Source organism: Micrasema longulum, unplaced genomic scaffold (assembly GCF_059751315.1).
Source record: "Micrasema longulum isolate JH-2025_06_02 unplaced genomic scaffold, ASM5975131v1 h1tg000244l, whole genome shotgun sequence".
NCBI lineage: Eukaryota > Metazoa > Arthropoda > Insecta > Trichoptera > Brachycentridae > Micrasema > Micrasema longulum.
The window spans coordinates 117,571-137,773 of record NW_028277449.1 but is presented as its reverse complement, the minus strand read 5'-3'; the positions used below and the strand labels follow the sequence as shown (position 1 = coordinate 137,773).

The window sequence follows — 20,203 nt, the reverse complement described above, 5'->3', positions numbered from 1 at the left end:
GTTCATATATTCAGATCGCTGGAGTAAAACATTGGATTCCTCCGGTATACCACCACTACAGAAATAGCTTGTTTTAAACACCACTAGTGCAGTGATAATAACCTTGAACCTGTAGCAATTGCACAGAAATCTTTAATCCGAGTCATTTAAAAAAAAACATTTCGTTATCCAAGTGACTTGCTCTTCAAAGAATTCAGAGTACTGAATATTATTATTAATATTGAATATTATTGAGAACGGTAGTGGTTACACACAGAAAGAGAGACATTTACCCAAGCGTCAACCACAACCATAATACAAGATACTCTAATAGGGATCTGATACTAAGTGAAGGGGTCAACACTGTTCTGGCATCGAGACAACACTATAACGTAGGCAAAAAGGTCCATAACCTTTTGCCAGAATCGTGGAAAGACGGGAGTGTTGTCAAGTTGCGGAAGGTGTTGACCTCGCTCTTTCATGACATTGGTCGTAGGGAGTCAGAAAAGTTGATGCATGCCACGGATTGGAGAACCTTACTGGATGTCAAAAATAAAATATAAAAAATAAGGAATAATTAAAAAAAAATATATTTATAGATGACAACCATGAAGTTTCGCATAAATAAATTGTCTATGTTTTTATGAATGTATGCATGCGTATGCGCATGGGTGTATGTACGTGTGTGTGTATGTACATGTGTATATATGTGTATATTTATATATTTGTGTGTATATATGTGTATGTCTGTATGTATATGAATCAAAATGTGTATCCGAATAAGTTTAAATTTTGTTTGTCTGTGCTCTATATTAATTTGTTAACTATTATAATATATTAAAATGTAATTGCCTAGCTTGAAACGGGGTATGTACCCTTGTTAGCTGGGCAAAGTGAACATGGAATTGTATTTTGATAAATAGTGTGAATAAATAAATTTAAAAAAATAAAATACTCTGCTTTCAACAAAATTCAACGGTTTGTTGGTATTAAAGCAGTGGACACCGAATAAATTCCACAATTTTTATAACAAACTACCTCTGACGCAGCGAGGGATTTTGCGCAAGATTAAGTCTTATTGTCATAATCAACCATACTTAACTATTACGTCATTTCTTTTGCAGTTAATTTAATTATTTTACTTGGCGTTTTTTCACATACTGTTTACTTTGAATTACTGTTTTATTGCTATTAAAATCATGTCATTAAATCTAGGTAACTATTTGTTACTTTTGTTAAAAAATTGTTTTAAACTTCTTTATTAGTCAATATTTTTGGTATGTATATATATTTACATATTTATACACACACAATTCTGGGTTTTTTATCCCAAGGGGGAGTAGGTATATTATTATTTATATCACTACAGAGATGGGTAGAATTTTTGTTTCAAGATTATGGATATTCGAGCGTTTACAGGGCTTATGACCTGTCATAGGTTGGGTTCAAGTGGCCACTTTTATGTAGAATTCTACAACATTCTCCATTCCGCTTATTAGCGAATGTCAGTCAAACAAATAAGTGAAAATGTACCAAGTATTTTTAAAATAATAACTTATAAACAATATTTTGAGTTTGTCCAAATTTTTGTAGACAAGGACTGGATTCAACTCCCTGGGGAGCTGTTTATATTTACATTTTACAACAGAGATGAAGAACATTTAAGAGAAGGTAATATAGAAGTCTAGGCATCTACAGGGCTTATGACCTGTCAATGGCTGGTTTAAGTGGCCACTTTACACACTGTGTAACATTCACCATTCTGCCCATATTGGAACATCTATATTCCTTCAATTCTTTCATCTGTTGATGTTTGTGAAGTTAAAGAGCTGAAACCTTTATTTATGCGGGTGAGATTCATCTAATTGAATTATTTCACCTACATACTAAGGCAACGCCTGAAAATGTTATTTTTTCAAAACCAGCCATTGACAGGTCATAAGCCCTGTAGATGCCTAGACTTCTATATTACCTTCTCTTAAATGTTCTTCATCTCTGTTGTAAAATGTTAATAATAACTTATATGTAAATATAAGTTATTACATCATTACAGTGGAATCCCATCAAGAATTGTCAATAAATAATTTAAAACTTAATGTAAGTATAGGAGGGGCGTCTCAAAGGTTACTTTCGTTACTAGAACGAAGAGATAGTCCGTGTTTTGATACAGGTTGGAAGAGCCTCTCAGATAAACTGGCGAAGTGGGATTATTTAAAATATTGTGAAGAAGTGATATAATGTGAATGTTTCTTCTATGCGTGATACTAAGCTAGTGTAGTTGCGTGCGATTTTCGGTTATGTGGCCGAATTTGCGAAAATCAAAGATATAACATAAACAAAACATTCTGCAATCGTTCCGACTTATCAAGTAATTCAGAGTTAGCATCTGGATAGCAAATATCTGCATAATCAAGGAGTGGAAGAAAAATAAGTAGAAAAATCTTAACAATGCTAAAGCCAATTTTAAAAATCCACTGTAAATATAATGACACATAATATGTAAGAAAAGAAGTTTAGTAATTGTATTTGTGTGACGTTTGTATTCATGTGTATGTGAATGTGTGTATGCGTGAATGAATGAGGGAGAGGGTGCGTGTGTGTGGGTGCGTAAGTATAAAAAAATAATTGTTTAAAACTTGTAATTGTATTAAAAATGGTACAATAAAGAGCTTAGTAAAAAGTTAGAAACCTTTTTGTTAAAATTCAAATCAAGAAATGATATAAATTGTAATTTAAAAAAAAAGGATGTTAAATTTCAAAACCGTATTCTGAAAAAATAAGCATTTTATTTTAAAATTTAACTGATACACATCGAATGAATAATGTGCGACGAGTCCCATACAATACGAGTACGGTAGGTAACCACAAAATGCAGTAAATACGAAATAATGACAACAATAAAATAAGGTTTGACAATACGCGAACGTTGATTCAAAACGAACACACAAATGCATATTATATGCACCTACATAATATATAAATAAGAATAACATATAAGATTGATAGAAATGATTCGGATTATAAAAATCGGGTGTCACAAACAGTTGGCCCGCAGTACGGGGATACATAATTATATTAAAAGATAATTTTTTTTCTTGCAACTGGCGGGAATCGAACCTGCAACGGGTCTTCACAGTTGGCCGTTTAACCAACTGCGCCGCGGCGCCTGTCTAAAAAATGCACCTAGTCTGGCTACCTTGAATACATTTCAATAAAATTCGCAGTACAATTAAATTCTCTAATTATTACGTGTAGGAAAACAAATTTAATGATTAATTTCACATGACACTGAACTCATTATTGTAACTTATTAAAAAATGTATTTAAGGTTGATATTTCAGAAACTTTCCTGAAATTCAGTTCCGTTGGAATATACCGGATACAAAGTGTTCTTTATTTCGTTAGACCCAATTTGCCGTGCTAGTTTAAGCTTACCGTTTCTACAAACTTGTGTCGTAGGTACTGTACAGAGTACAATAACGTACTATGGCCGCTTTACTTCAGCCCAGACCGGGAAACGGGAAGTGGGTTGTTAAGTGAATTGCCCTATCAAAGTTCATTAACTTTAGCCCTACAGAAGCTGGACCAAATCCAACGACTTCATAGTTTTTCAACTTTATTGGCACACCACTAATTGTTTTAATTAGATTCAAAACGTGCAATCTATTATATCATATGTTTATGTAACAGAAAATATACATTTTACAAATGGTTCCTTAACCTTTTGTAGGACACATATTTTGTGTTGATTTACGTCTTGCAAACTTGATCTTGATTTAAGTTATTTATTGACAATTCTCGATATAATTCCATTATAATGATGTAATAACTTATATTTATTTATGAGTTCAAAGAGGCAAAAATGCTGGCTGGCGATAGGGTCTCCTAAAGGCAACTGGTGATGTCCACATGCTTCTAAGAGCGGACGTAAAAAACAAGAAGAATATATATGAGTTAATAATTAAAAATACTTGACACGCTGATTGAGATCCAAAAAAAAATGCAATATCACCAGCCATAATTTTTCTGAATTATTAATATTCAAATATTGAATTTAAGTGGGTAGCTAGGTACTTGTTTATGGTTGAATTCCAAAATATAAAATGAATATTTTTCAAGTTTGGAATTCTTTTTGTAAATGTCAAACTTCGCTCTTCTCAACAACAGGGGTGCACTTATATAGGAATACTATTTTTTAAAATGTGTTGAATGTCAGTTAATATTATTTTAGTATTACCAAAAATCCATTAAAAATAAATTGATGGGAAGAAATTATAAGGAATTTAAGGAAAAAATCTAATTGAGATCCACAAAAAACGAATGCTGTTTGTAAACATTCAAAAACAAACTTCTTTTAAATAAAAAAAAAACAACATCTTTCCATTTTTTTGTAAATGCATTCTCCTCGAATGCAACCCTGGTAGATCGATGAATAAAACATTTATGCTTCTTACTTCTTTTTTACATATTAGATTGAAGATTTTAATATCTACGAACACGCACAGCGCAAAGATCTATATTTCTCTAAAAGCCGCACGTAAATCGAATTATATATGAACATATGTACGTAAAATTGAAATAAATATTGAAAATCATAAAATGGTCGAAAAAGTTGTTACAACATCAAAATATGAACAAAATTTACTGTATTCTTATGTAAGGATGATATTAGAAAGTAGAAAAGTATTAAGAAGGTTGTTCAAAAGGAAGGGTGGGTAGTTCTTCCTTGTTAAGGGAATCCTCCCTCCGAAGGCATTAGAGCTAAAAATACATTCCTCCCAGAACGTTCTTTACTTGGGAATGTTTCATTTTCGCAAATGTTGTAACATCCTTTCAAAGACGTTATCTTAAAATATTTTTATCAGAGACCGCATTGAATACACAGGTGTCTCAATAGAGACGGATAATTTTCTAGAGCAATTAATATGCAAGTTTGGGCATTTTGTATTTATTTTCTTTAGTCTGTAATCATCATCAATCCCTTTCCGCACTTAATGGTCCATGGGGCATCGCATTGGTACACCAATTGCAGCATATTTTGATAATTTTTTTTACATGACGGTAAGATGATCATTCTTACGCTTTAGGTATCAGTCCAAGGACTGTGAAATATTTTAGGTTGAAAACACCCTTTTAAATGAATATTCCATATCAAAATGTCGGAAATCGAACCCGAGACCTCTTGCATGGCAGGCAAACGCTCTGACCATTACGCCACATGGCCGACTTTAGTCTGTAAATTAATTTTAATTTACAAAGAAATTTGTTTCGTCAATAAACGAGTTACTCTTTTCAAATTATTTTTTTTTAATAGCGAATTTAATTGAAATTAACTTTTCTATTTTCACTGTGAGTTTGGCAAATTGTATGGAGAACTTTTGTCGGATATTGTCTCTTCCTCATGACCATAATGCAAACACGAATAGTTGCAAAAACTGTGTTTACTTGTATTATATTTACTTACTAAAGTCTATGTCCATTATAATATATGTCCGAGGTAAATATTCCTATTTTGAAATAGAGCAATCTTTAAATCTTTCATTGGAGAGATGTAGAACTGAGATGGACCTTTTATACGGTTTCAAAATACCTAATGCTATAAAGTGATGTACCATCCATGTTGCAATTAATTTCTTTTCATGTTCCCAATCGCATAACCAGAAGTCAAAATCTCCTATTTTTAAAATCTTCTAATAGCAACTTTCGTTTTTCCCAACTTCCAGAATGTGTAGATTGGTCAATTTTTCTTACAACTTGGAATTCTTTGGGGATAGATCTTCCAGCTTTTTGTAGATCTCTTCGATACTAAAACGGTGTGAGATGATGTATACTGTTAAGTAAATAACAGCATTTATCGATATTATTCTTAGATGATTGCCTTTCTTTTACGTCCTTCCCTTGACCCATCCTTGTGGTAACATAACCTTACATCAAAATAGAAGATGTACAAAATTAATACATTTGGATTAAGAACAAAACAAAACAACATTTTAATAATACATTAGATTGCAAAAATTTTCTTGGATTCGTCGCGCGTCGTTATCATAAATCGTTGCACGATATAAAGTGAATTTCATCATCCAGTGCCCAAAATTAAAGAACATCCTCATCGTATCAAAGGTAGGTCCATATTCCGTGTTCCTTTCCTTTCTTCAAATATTTCCGAAAGAAATTAGTTTTTATTTACAGTCCGCTTTTTGTTAACATGTACCCATAGAATTAAGAATAGTACAGAAATCGCATACGCGCATCAAACAGAAGGCGACTCAAGTATTTGGAGTAGGAGTAGTTTTACGTTTTGACTCATTAGTTTCTTAATAGGCGTCGCTTAGTACGCAACTTCCGATTTAAATTCAACTATGCCGTGTTGTGTCGTTTTTAAGTGTAGAAATACTGCTGGGATCTTAGAGAAACAGGACGAGATCACATTTCATGTGTAAAAAGCAAGTGCATGTGTAAGTAGCAAATGCATTATTTAAAAAAATAATTATTTTTTCATCGCCAAAAAAAACAAAACGGACATTTTGTTAGTGTTGCCGGGGTAGTCAAATTGTTTACCCTACTGTGCTCATATAATAAGAGAACTAATGAATATTTGATCTCTCGGATTCAACAACGCCGTGGCGGATATTCGACCGACATTATATAAAAAACATCAAATATTATTTGGAACGACATAAATATATCCGTTTTATGTAAAATAAAATTTGTTTTATATTTTAAGTTCAAAGTTCATTAATTAAATTACTTTGATCAAAAATGACCATTTACTTATTTATTCTGTTATTGCAAACAATGTTTCCTCGTGTACAATAAAATTTGAAAGAAATTGACAAGTTGTTTTTTTGTTCAATATAATTATTTTACATTTGTGTTACAAAGTAGGGGGGTTTTTCAGGCACAGTCCGATGTATTCAAATATGATTCTACGCTTCATCTATTACTACTATTACCAGGACTATTATTAATTCTGTGCATATATCATTATTTTAATGCCCTTGTTTGTCTTTGCTACATAATTGTATGTTCTTTTTGTTCAGTTTCTTATACAATACATATGATTTTTTTATTATTTATTTTTTTTATAAAAGAAATATTTGCGTTCTTATGATTTACCAAAATATTTAATTTTGAGGGCCATTTTCAACGAGTTGCAAATAACTCACTATTAGAAAATGGAATCAAGCTGGGGTAGAGTGGGATTCGAACCACAGACCGTTGGTCCGTGAGTCCGAGACACTAGCCACAGGACCACAACCCGATATATTTTTAGATTGGTCGGACCGATAGATTTTATTGAACTGTTGTAATTGGCTTAGGCCGTAAATATAATGGATAAACTTGTATGTAAAAATTAGATTCAGATTTTTTTTTTTTTTTTAAACTCTGACGTCGTTCATTCAAGTCTCCAAAAAATAAATGTCATAATTATGGATGTAGCGCCGTTTATTTAAATGTAAGTATTAAATAAGGAGCAGTAATGAATTACTAACTACCCTTAAATAGATACATACAAAACTAAATATAACCTGGACAGTTATTTAAAAAACTAAAGAAATATATATGAAAAAAAATAAGAGCAAAAAGCGGCTACATGCGAGTACAAAAATTATCCAGGTCAACAATAACAGCAAAACAGTCCCCTTGAAAACGCTTAACGAGTCTTCAAAAATAACAAAGTTTCTCGCAATGTCTTTGTGTATCCTGCAGGTGTTCGTTGCAAAGCAATCCTACGTATTGAATCCACAAGAAAGCCACTTCTTCCTTTAAATACGTACGCGCAGGAATGTAGGGTTCTTCCCAGTAACTTGAGAAAGAAAAGTCATTATGTGAGACATCCCAATTTTAAAGTTTCCGGAACTCTAGCCATCCTGAAACTTCGGAAAATTTCAGTTCTGTCTAATCCTGAAAACTTTCAGGCTATGTTCTATTTTTTTATAGACTTGAATACGTTGCTTTAGCACTTATTTATATTTGAACAATATATTTAATATTTAAATTTATGTCAACAGAGAGGGAAAACATTTTTGAGAAGGGAATATGGCATTTACTGGGCTTATGACATGTCATTGGCTGGTTTGAGTGGCTACTTTACATACCCACTTTGGCGGCCTCCGTGGTGTAGTGGTCAAGACGCTCGACTCACGCACGGTAGGTTCCGGGTTCGATTCCCGGTGAGAACAAAAAAAATAAAATGTGATTTTTCTCAAGCCTGGGTGCTCTGTGATATAATTCACCGCCCGCTGTAATTAGGACTGCTGGCCTGTTGTAGTGCAAAAAAAAAATGTAAAAAAAAAAATGTTAAAAAAATTAGGTAATAGATTTTTCTGGATTATGTCTAGTCTGCCTAACTAGGTACCTACAACCTGTTTTAAGGCAGACATTTTTATGCAAAATAAACCAGAACATTACTACGTACTAGTTAATTTATTATACATATATACAACATTAATTTTTACCATTTATTATTTAAGAGTGTTTTTGGAAATTATTATACCAGCAACTAAACATTTTGGGGCTCAGAAACCTGAAATATCTTTGCCCGAACTCATCCAACCTAGTAACACAAAAATAATTAAGAGCCACGGAAATCTAAATTAATATCACCTTTTCGAGTCAAAAATATTTTTTTGTTTGTTTTTTATGTTAGGGCCAATAATTACCTACTTTTTTGCCGATCCACGTAAAAATCATGTACATGTAGCGACAACACCTTTTAGACCAATCTCCAATTTCAAACACAGGTTGTGATCTTACCCCTAGTACAAATGTTAAACTACTGGGTGTTCATTTAGATTCAGATCTTTCTCTTCATTCTCAGGTCAATAAAACGGTAAGCGCTGGTTTCTTCCATCTCCGACAGATAAAATCCGTGCGGAGAAATATTCCTATAGATGCAACTAAAGCTCTTGTAAATGCTTATGTCGTTTCGCGTCTAGATTACTGTAATGGAATATACGCAAATCTCCCAAAATATCAAACTAATAAACTTCAATCTGTTTTCAATGCAGCAGCGAGGCTTATTACGGGAGTAAAAAATATTCTCACATCTCACATCTTCGAGATTTGCACTGGTTAAAAAGCCCAGAGAGAATAAAATACAAGCTGTGCTGGACCGTATTCAAATCCTTTCATGAAATGGCTCCAAAATACCTATCGGACCTTTGTATTAAGGAAAATACATGTCAAAGAAAATCTACTCTTAGGTCAGCATTTGATTTAGGAAGAGGAAAACTCGTCGAAATCCGTCCCCAAACACTAGATTTGGAGATCGTGCTTTTGCCGCCGCCGGCCCCTCTGCCTGGAACCAATTGCCTTCAAACTTACGAATCATCGACAGTCCCAGTCAGTTCAGATCCCAACTAAAATCCCACTTCTTTAACTATCATACCCTCAATTTTAAATCTGGAAATATAATATATCACTTAAGTTTAGTTAGAATGTAAGTTTAGATATACAATTGTAAAGCGCCCTTGAGGTGATTTTTTACAAAATAGGCGCTATGTAAATCAGCCAAATATTATTATTATTATGTAGCTAGAAGACGTTTATTTCTTTTAATGACATCAATGCCTATGAAGAAATACGACAAAAATTTCTAAAAAATTAATTAATACATTATGAGCCTTACATAGTGCTGGAATGAAAAATCGTGTAGTGCAATAAATACTATTATAACTGTATTTACGAACAAGTTTAAAGTGAAGTGGAAAAAGGCTATCTAAAATAACAAAATATTTTTATTAATGAGTAAAGTGTGGTTAACCGCGTGGTTAATGTTTGAAACGTGGCAGACATAGAATTAAGAATAGTCCAGAAACCGCACACGCACATCAAACAGAAGGCGACTCAACTACTCATAAATGAGTAGGTTTACGTTTTGACCTATCAGTTTATTTGTAGACGTGTTGTGTCCTTTTAAAGTGTAGAAATACTGCTAGGATCTTAAAGAAACAAAATGCAATCACATTTCAAGTGTAATTATCAAATTAATGTGTTTGTCACAAATGCAATACTTAAAAATTGAATTATTTTTCCATCTGTCAGATTGTCGAAGAAACAAAATAGAAATTTCGTTAGTGTTGCCAAAGTAGTAAATTTTTTTACCCTACTTTGCTCATATAATAAGAGAAATAATAAAAATTGAACCTCGGATTAAACAACGCCGTGGTGGACATTTGGCCGACATTATCTTTAAAACATAAAATATTATTTAACATGATATGAAAATATTTGTTTCATTTTAAGTTCAAAGTTCATTAATTCAATTACCCTTAATAAATGGCCCTGTACTTCAATTATGCGCGCGGCGAAAGTGTGTCTTAGTGGGGGAATTATTGGACACAGTCCAATGTATTCAAATATGATTCTACGCTCCTTCTGGACTATTCTCAATTCTAATCTTCTTAATCTATTGAGTCTTTCAAATCGGCGTTTTGAAAAACTCAATAGATTAAGAAATAGTTCCGTTTCGGTTGTCTCTTGTGATTTTCAAGCAAGCAATTTTTCTGAAGAGGCAAGATGTGACTTATGTGAATAACATTTATGAAGGAGACCATATTACATTGGCGTATTTAAGAATGGGACGAATCGACGGGCACTAAAATAAATAAATCAATAAATGTATAATTAAGTTTGAGTGTAACGGCGCTATATATATTGGCGATTATTTTTAGATACTACATACCCAGGTGGGTATTAAATGGATAAGCATCCCTTATTTATTCATATACAATATATTCCAATTCGATGGGGTAATCCACCCTTGTCAAATAAGTTTGAAGTAACTTTTGGGTCGAATTTTGTGGGATTTTGTGTATGTAAATTAAGGCTCTATGACGATTATGAAATACGCTGGGAATTTTTCGGGAGCACTGCGTGGCTAAAATATTAATGAAAAGGTGGTCGCCAGTTTAAATTAAATTAATTCACATTAGCTTTGATTTAAATAATGCTTTTGATAAAAAAAATTAAATGTAACATTTATACAACATTTTCAAATTTAAAAATATTTCTTACAAGGTTTGGGAGATCAAATAAACATTTTATTAATGGACAAAACAAACAATTTCAACTACAAACAGTTCATTTTACATTTTTTTTATTAAACCGAAATTTACAAGTCCTGAAGATGCCTACTAAGGCAAAAGCGCTCGTTGGTCAAACGAAATAAAGTGAAACTAAACCGAGGAGTTTTATTATTAACACTCGGCTAGAATGAAGCTTTCCGAAACTTCTAGATGTAGGTTCTGCAGTGCAGATGAGGAAACACCTATACACATTTTATGTGAACGTAATGCTTTACATCATAAAAGTAGCCTCATCCTCGGGGGACCATTGTTTAAACCTGATGATGTTAAATAATTCGCCCCGTACCTAATTTAGAATTTAGAACAAGATTTAGCAAAATGTAAACTCTCGCCTTCCACGCAGCTAGGCTCTTTAGAGCCTTGAGCTTGGAGGGCGAGAACTATTTACAGGGACCCGTCACAACAGATCTTCGAAGGCCGTAGTGACGTCAGGAGCTTGCATAGCACTGACCCCCAGCACTAAGAATAAGAATGTTTATATAGTTTTATCGTAACCCATATAAATGGGCATCTCCATATGACTTTCACCAGTTATTCCACATTTCATGTTAAGAGAGTATGGAAGCCTAGGCATTTGCGGGGCTTTAGATCTGTCATTGGCTGTTGTTACGCCACATTTAATGTATGTGTGTTACACGTCGAATTTATTTTCTACCTACTGGGCCCTGGTTAAGATGTTGCGATTCTTACTGTGGGTACGTACCACATTTTTGTCTCCAGCCCAACATATTCAGAATTCAACATTATTCAAATGCAAATAACAAAAAAAATATGAGAACCGAACTGTCATTGTGAATGTGCTTTAATATTCTCACCGCGATCACGAATAAGTTATTTTTGCGATCAATAACTCACTTTATCCACTGTGTCGTGTAATAATAATAATAATCAAAGAACCACGTCAAGTGCCTCTCCTTCCTGACCACAGGACCTGATCTGATCCTGACTGTGGCGAGAGAAGTAAAAAATAATAAGGTGAACCCCAGTACAAGGTAGGTTATTGCATTCATTGTATCAGGGATCGGTAGCAAAGTAAATAAAGATAACGCATCCCGCGAACCAGACCAATTTCGAGCGTTCATCTGCCAACAGGCAAGTGGCGCGATCAGGCTGTGTTACATTCACTAATACCCGTATGTAATTATCTGCAGGTTTTAATATAATTCCCTTTCATCGATTTTTCTCCACCAAGCACGGTTTTGGGATATTGGGATGGTTTATACAATAAACCTATATACAGCAGATAGCTTACCTGAGCTTTCTCATGTTTGTCTCTCAGTCTTTCTGCTTCCAACTGCACTGTCTCCCTCTCTTTCTGCATTCTGTTGGCTTGTCCCAACGCCTTGTCCAATTGCGATTGGATGTTGTCGAAGTCGTAATTCTGCTTTTCTTTCTCCATTTGAACCTACGTACGAAACATGAATAATTACAAACAAAATCATCACATTTAAGCCAGTTTGACTATGGAAAAGGTTACGTCAACTCTTAAAAGGCTGTGATAAAAAAATCCTTTGGGAACTGCCTTAGGTGAAATAATCCAATTAGATGAATCTCACCCGCATAAATAAAGGTTTCAGCTCTTTAACTTCACAAACATTAACATATGAAATAACTAAAGGAATATAGATGTTCGAATATGGGCAGAATGGTGAATGTTGCACAGTGTGTACAGTGGCCACTTAAACCAGTCATTGACAGGTCATAAGCCCTGTAGATGCCTAGAATTCTATATTATCTTCTCTGAAATGTTCTTCATTTCTGTTGTAATATGTTGATTAAAAATTTGAATGAAAATTACTTAAATTAAAAGAGTGTGAATAATTTTCTTTATACAGATTCGTTTCGAGACGAATTCGTTTATTTCCTACGATAAAATATTGTATCTGAGTTTTTAGCGCGACGGACAGCAAAAATATAATATGAAAATAAATGGCTTAGTCAGAAATGCCTACATTATTGCTCCGAGCCTTTTTGATATGTTTTTTTTCATGTGTGCTACGAGTCACCGACGAGTTTTATACGCCAATGTGTTATAAAGGGTTATTATTCAAAATAGGGGTGAAAATGAGTGACAACCACTTTATTGCACGATGTTATATCACTAAGTCGTAAATATTTTTATTAAACATAAAAAAATCCAATTCGTAGAGAGTTGTGGACCCGTGGTAGAGTCGCGCACTCCGGAACAAATATCCGAGGTTCTTTTGCGTTCTTATGATTTACTCAAACATTTCAATTTCGTAGTTCATTTTCAACAAGTTCTAAATAGCTAACTATTAGAAAATGGGAATGAAGTTGTGGTAGAGCGAAGTGGAAACCTTTGATCCCAGAGTCCGCGACATTAGCCACGGTACTACAACCCGATTTCTCGAATTGAGCCTCAAATTTTAACAAAGCGAAATATCTGCAAAATGTAAATTTTTCAGGAAAAGGTTTTTTCATGTTAAAAATAAAACTATAAACTATTACTAAATTAGGTTTTATAGATATATAAAATCCTTACACATATACTAAAAATCAACAATGTAGAATCAGTAGAATTATCTATAAAAATGTTCTAAATTTACGTAGTTTCACAAAAAATAAATATCTACGTATTTTTTTGATAAGAATGTATGGAAAATATATTTATGTTGGGAATTAAATAAAATTACTTTTGCGTGAAATTATTTTACACAGATTTTTGGTAAAATTATATGTCTACTGACATTTCTAAGCACCTACGTACACTTAGGTATTTACCTCTTATATATTTTTTGCATACATAATGGCACAAATAAAATGATAACAAAATATATTTAAATAATATTATTTTATTATTATTATTTTTTTTTTTTTATTTACAATTTTAAAAAACCCGTTAGGTTTACATTAGAAATTTAATATTGTCTAGTCATTTTATGTCTCGTCTAGCCTAGTTAGTTCAGTCATCATGTGCTTTTTCAGATTGATTTTAAATTTGTCTCCAGTAAAAGTTTTCAAGTAGTAAGGTAGGTCGTTGTAGTGTTTAAGTCCATTATGTAGTATTTTTGACTGTCCTGTGTTTGTCTTTGCTTTTTCAATATGATAGTGTTGTTGTTGTTGTTGTCTGGTGTTATATTTGTGTATGTCAGCATTTTTGACTAATATTATGTCGTCGTTTTGTATGTTTCCCAGTGTTATTTTGTGCACAATTTTTAAGGTCTCAATTTTAGTCAAGTAGTTTATGTCAAACTGGTGTGTTTTTTGTACAGTTCAGTCGTAGAAGTCAGGTAGGGTAGTTTGTATGTTAGTTTAAGAATTTTATTTTGTTGTCTTTGTATTCTTGTTATGTCTGTCTTGTTACCAGTTCCCCAGAAGGCGACCATATAACTCAATTTACTTTTGACATAGGCTTCGTACATATTAATTTTTATTTAAATATTATACAGTAGGCCAGAAGTTTCTTCACATCTTCTTTTTTCTTGGCCGGAATCATGTTTTGTTTGTGATTTTTTTTCTATTTTAAAAAACTTATCACCCCAAAAAAACATGTAGATATTTCGCTTTGTGAAAACTCTATGGAGTGTAGATATTTCATTTTGTTAAAATTCACGATATTTGAACCGCTACAACTTTGCACATGTATCGTTTTGTTAAAATTTTATTTCACCAATCAATAGAGCTCATACGGAAGAACCCATTTGAATAAATAAACGCATTTGTTTTTTTTGTAGAAATTTTACTTTGTGAAAACGGCCCTCAATTATGAATCCTATCCTGCTACAAAGTGGTTCCAATTCTATACACTTCATTTTTTGCAAAAGTACAAGACCGTAAGTATCACAATGTAAGGGAGTAATTTGCTAATTTATTTTTCATCAATTGAATCTAAAACAAATATTTATACAAGCAGAGAAATAATTTAAAAGTCCCTTCGAGTAAATCTATTAAAATATACACAACTCACGAGTACATAAAAAGGAAGTTATTTTTCATCAACCAAATATTATTTCCACAATTACATTCCAGAAATTTTTATTTGTGTAGAGTTCAAACTCGCTTTACATTTGCGTGGAATAAAAATCAGGAAAAGCGTATTGTAGGTTGAAAAAACTTTTCATGGAAAAGCAATACTCATTTGCTTTCAAACTTTTAAAAAGCTAAAATAAATTTTCATGGAAACCTTAAATTAAAACAAATACAAAAGGAGCGTATTTTATGTACAGAATTAACGCTTTTTCTGATGGAAAAAATTAAGCATTGGAATCCAATAAGAAGTTTGTTTGTTTTGATTGATTGAGTTGGTGTTTATTTTTTTCCAGTCCATCGATTTCGAGTTAATGGTACTTTTAAGACATTTGATAACTTCTTTAACTATTGGTTTTTTATTAGACCTTGAATTACGCTTTAACACTTTGTGATTTATATCATAAATTGTAGTCCTTCCACACCCTTTTCAGCACGAATTCAAAGTTTTAAGATTTTGAGAAATTGTTAAAATATTATTTCACTTACCCTTCTTGCTTCACCGATAGATTTGTCAAGTTTCTCTTGAAGCTTGTCAACTTCTGTCTGCGCCTTGTCCAGTGCATTCTGAAGCTTGTCTTGCTGAAGTTGAGCTTTTCCTAAAGTTGCTTGAGTCCTCTCCAGCTCCTCGCGAGACTTCTCTAATTCCGCTACAGCCTTATCCCTTTCAGCGTGCAACCTTCCGATATTGGCTTGTGTCCTTTCGTACTCTTCCCTTAGGCTTTCTTGCTCGCCTTGTGCATTTTCAAGCCTGGCTTTGAGACGGTAGACTTCTCCCTGGCTCTTTTCTACCTTTTCTTGGAGTGCCGCTGCCTCTGACCGAGCTCTCTCGTTATCTGCCTGGGTGACGCGCAGTTCCGCTTGGGCTCTGCGAAGTTCGGTAGATGCCTTGTCCGCCCTTTCTTGGATACGGTCTAGTTCTTGAGATGTGGAGAGAGTGCTTCTTCCGAACGTTGTTTGGGATCTTTCGAGATCGTGTCTAAGGCGTTCATTTTCTAGTTCTAATCTCGCTAGACGTTGCTTCGCAGCTTCCCAGTCTGCGCCCGAGCGTCCTACTTCACTGGCCGCTTTGTCAAGTTCGGCTTTAGATTTTCCTAACTCTGATTGTGAAGATTCAAGTTTGGCTTCTAATCTATCCTTTTCTGCGAGTGCTCTTTCGAGCCTCGCTCCTAATTTTTCCACTTCGCTTTCTAACGCGTGTATTTTCATTTTGTATTCTGCTAATTCTCTCTCGTGAAGTTCTCTTTCTTCGTTTTTCTCTTGTTCGGCTCTATCTCGCTGTTCTCTGAGCTGGTTCATTTGTTTTTCCTTATCTCCAATAGCTTCTTCTAATGAAGTAAGAGCACCTTCGGATGAACAGTGATGAGCTTGCATAGCGGTTAGTCTAGCGCGAGCCATATCTACCTGATTGTCTTTTTCCTTAAGTAGATCTTCCAGATTTTCGATCTAAAAAAACAGAAAAAATAATTAAAAAACAGAATTATACAACTTATCATACTTATGAACACAATAAACCCATAATTTGAATAAAAAATAAACAAGCAGGCATTAAATAAAAATAAATGTAAAAACAAAAAGAAAATTACCTGTATAAACACAGAATCCATTTCAACATTTTTATGTAGCGATTCTCTCTGTAGACTAAAGTATAAAAGCTTCTAGCTGTTACAAAACTAAAGGCAGGTAAAAAGTAATAAACATAACAAAACACAAAAATAAACAATTTTCTGAATTCCACAGATGATTATTCGGACATAAAATATACATTTAATTATTTATTTTATTAAATAATATTCATATTTAAATTTTTTTCTTTTTAGGGTTGGCCAAATAATAATATTAGTATTATATTAAGTATTTCCATTCCCATTAGGCGCTTAAAGCGTCGGAGTTTCATTAAGAATTGTTTACTTGACTGCCATAAATTTGTACGAAATCTCATTACGTACTTTAATTATCCTAAGAACATTTTCCAGTGAAAACAACAGATTTAAAGGCCAATTTAAGGTATGTTTAATGTCAATAAAACAATAATACAAAATCTCTTATATTCAAATAACCCAATTTATGTTAAAAATTCTTTCAAAATTTAATATAAATTATAACGATTGTACCAAACAGGTAAAAGGGGAGTAACATAAATGATTTCAAAGTATAAGCAAAATAATATATAACATAACAACAAATAAAAAATACGAAAACATTGACAATATAAAGGTACAGTATAACGGTAGAAAAGTTAAAACATTGACATATCTAAAAAAAATCGCAGGAGAAAAACTGTTGTAATATATCGACTCTTCCTATTTCGAATGACCAACTCAACCATTAAAATGTGTAATTTAGTAGTAATATTACATTTTATAACAAGAGGCCCGATTATACAATTTATAAGACTACAAAGACAGCAAAATAAAATATGAAAGTTAGAATTTGACCTACCCTATCTAACAGCAACTAAAGAACTTTTTAAACAAACTAGGCAATTAAATGTAACTGAACTCTTTAAACTAGAATCCTTAATTTATTCACAAATGAACCACTGATTTTATTGTAGACTAAGAACTAAAACTTTAAAAAAAAATGTACTAAACATGGATACAATACGAGAATATCAGAAAAATATCATATACAATCTTCTTAAACGAGACAAGGACAATCGAGACTAATAAACCATGGACTGAAATTATACAATAAACTACCAGACAAAACTAAGCAAAAGACTCAGACAACCTTTACAAAAGACGTTAAAAAAATTATCATGAACAGTAGAATGTGAATTTCAAAAGTAAAAATATTTTGTTAAATGTATTTAACCCGTAAGGGTTTATCAATGAAATTTTAAAATATAAAAAAATTTAAAAAACTACTGCAAAGATATGTTCTTTTCAATTATTCTAATTATAGTGTCAGGATCTGGTGGAATAATTGGCTGTGGTCTTGTTCGGGAACTTCTCCGCATTTGCTTTCAGAAGAGAAAACCACAGAAAACTCATGCAGGAGAAGTCGAACTATTGACAGACATCAACAGACCTTCAATCCCACTTTGAGTGTTTGGCATTTTGTGTCCTATTTTTATTTATTTCAACAATTATCTTTACTATTTTTACAATGTACGATATTACCTCACGCAATTACTTCATTTTTATTTCAATATTTTGAAAAAAAAATATTTTCAAGAAACTTTGCGGTACAATTTAATGCATTAACTTGTACTGCGCGTAAGAAATATTTTTTTAATATTTAATTCCCCGTAGGGCTAAACTTTCTTATTGCAATTTGGTCATGAGGAAGAATGACAATATGCAACATAAGCCCTCGATTTTTGACAAAAAAGTGATTTAGTGTGAGCGATACCGTTAGGAAGACCTACGGTCTTGAAAACAGCTTTCAATTAAGTGGAGGAAGTGCTTTCACTGCAGTGAAAATAAAGACTGGAATAAACCTTTATATTAAGTATTCGATAAAAATAAATATGTATATCTAGGTACGGTACACGATCGTTATAGGCTAATGGGTGCCGAGCGTTAGTTGGTCGATACAGTACCAGGCTCTAAAAAACACGGTTTATATCGTTAAAATAATTGACTATTATTTTATCTGATTAATTAACACCCTGTTTAAAAATAAAGTTTTCCAACCTTTTTTCAGTTTCAATGTTTTTTTCAAAGCAAATAGTAATTATTTTAAAAGTAATTTATAAAAAGTTGGTTTGTAAATATACCTACAAGGTTTTATATAAAAAATCTCGGGATATCCGAATTTCGACTTTAAATACGTAATATGAAGCTCAGTGCTACGGGAAATTGGATTTAAAAAATGTTTTTGTACGCGCGGTAAGAATTAGAGCATTCAATTGTTTGGCGAAATTTCTTGAAAATGTAAAAATAAAAAAAAAAACTAAGCAAAAACGTGGCGAAACACCGTTAAGGTAACACTCCATCAAAATAATTACACAACTGCTTTGAACGACGTCACTAGGTCTTCCAAATCAACCAGTGATAGAGTAACAGAGATGGAGAATACTTTAAAGAAGGGAATATGGAAGTCTAGGCATTTACAGGGCCTATGGCCTGTCATTAGCTGGTTTAAGTGGCCACTTTCTCCATCTGTGTTGTAATTTGTTAATCTTAATGACTCCCGAGGGGGTGAAATCCAGTTTTTTTTCTACAAACATTTGGACAAACTCAAATATTGCAATGATAGAGTGTTGTGATAGATTTTCGGTTTAGGGAAAGCCAACTAACCAATCAGCAGAACTCACCGAAGAGAACTTGTGGCGTAACTGGTGGAGTAATTTCAAAACTTAAAAAAAGCATAGCGCTTGGTTTGATAGTCCATTTATAAATAAATTTTTAAAAACTATTTTTTCTCATTGTAAGAGCCTTTTTTCCCCCTAAATTAGAACACATCTATGTTTATAACTATTTTATGAATTTTAACCATTTTGAATGCGTAGTTGGTTTTTGACAGATAAACTAGTGAGACGCGTTTTGGTGTGATCGGCGAATCTCCAAGATTATTCTAGAGCGAAAATGACCGCATTTCTGTACCAGCCACCGTATTCACCGGACCTGGCCATCTGCGAGTTTTCCTGAGCCCAAAGATGAAAAGGAATATGAAACGATGTAGAGAAAGTGAAGACCGAATCGCTGATGGAACTGAAACCCATATCAAAGCGTGCTTTCTAGAAATGTTTTGAGTATTGCAAAAACGCTGGTTAAGTGTGTTATAGTATAATATGATGGTGAGTAATTTGAAGGAAATATATTTATATTGTTGGCTGGGCAAAGTTTTTAAGAAAAAAATGTAAATATGATAAAATGTATAAATAAATATACATTTTATCATAAGTTAACTATATTCAGTATATTAAAGTTAAGGATCGAAGAGGGAGAGTTGAATCCCCCATAGATCAATTTTATTTCGATACATCGAGTATTAAAAAAAAAATTACGATCCCACTTACTATTTAATGATGCTCACAATTACACACACCTGAACACTTACTCCCACACTAATACACATTTATTTATTCATTATTTATTATCATTATATTACATACACAAAATTATAATTTATGTAAAGTTGCTTTGACTGTCTAACTAGGGTTATTTACCCCGTTCTAAAACAGACAAAAAATATAA

General features: G+C 32.8%; 1 protein-coding gene across 4 annotated transcripts in view; it reads right to left on the bottom strand.

Annotated features, from left to right (window-relative positions):
- The window catches only part of LOC148283356 (uncharacterized), a 101,998-nt gene that overhangs the window by 38,054 nt on the left and 43,741 nt on the right, over positions 1-20,203 (bottom strand). For 3 of the 4 annotated variants that reach the window (XM_088223640.1, XM_088223642.1, XM_088223641.1), the window contains 2 exons: positions 15,546-16,502; positions 12,322-12,474 (listed from right to left, as the gene is read on the bottom strand). In XM_088223640.1, the coding sequence (XP_088079766.1) occupies positions 12,322-12,474; positions 15,546-16,502 (1,110 nt within the window). Of the gene's footprint in view, positions 1-12,321; positions 12,475-15,545; positions 16,503-16,642; positions 16,795-20,203 lie in introns of those variants that run through there. The other variant, XM_088223643.1, reaches the window with a different exon arrangement.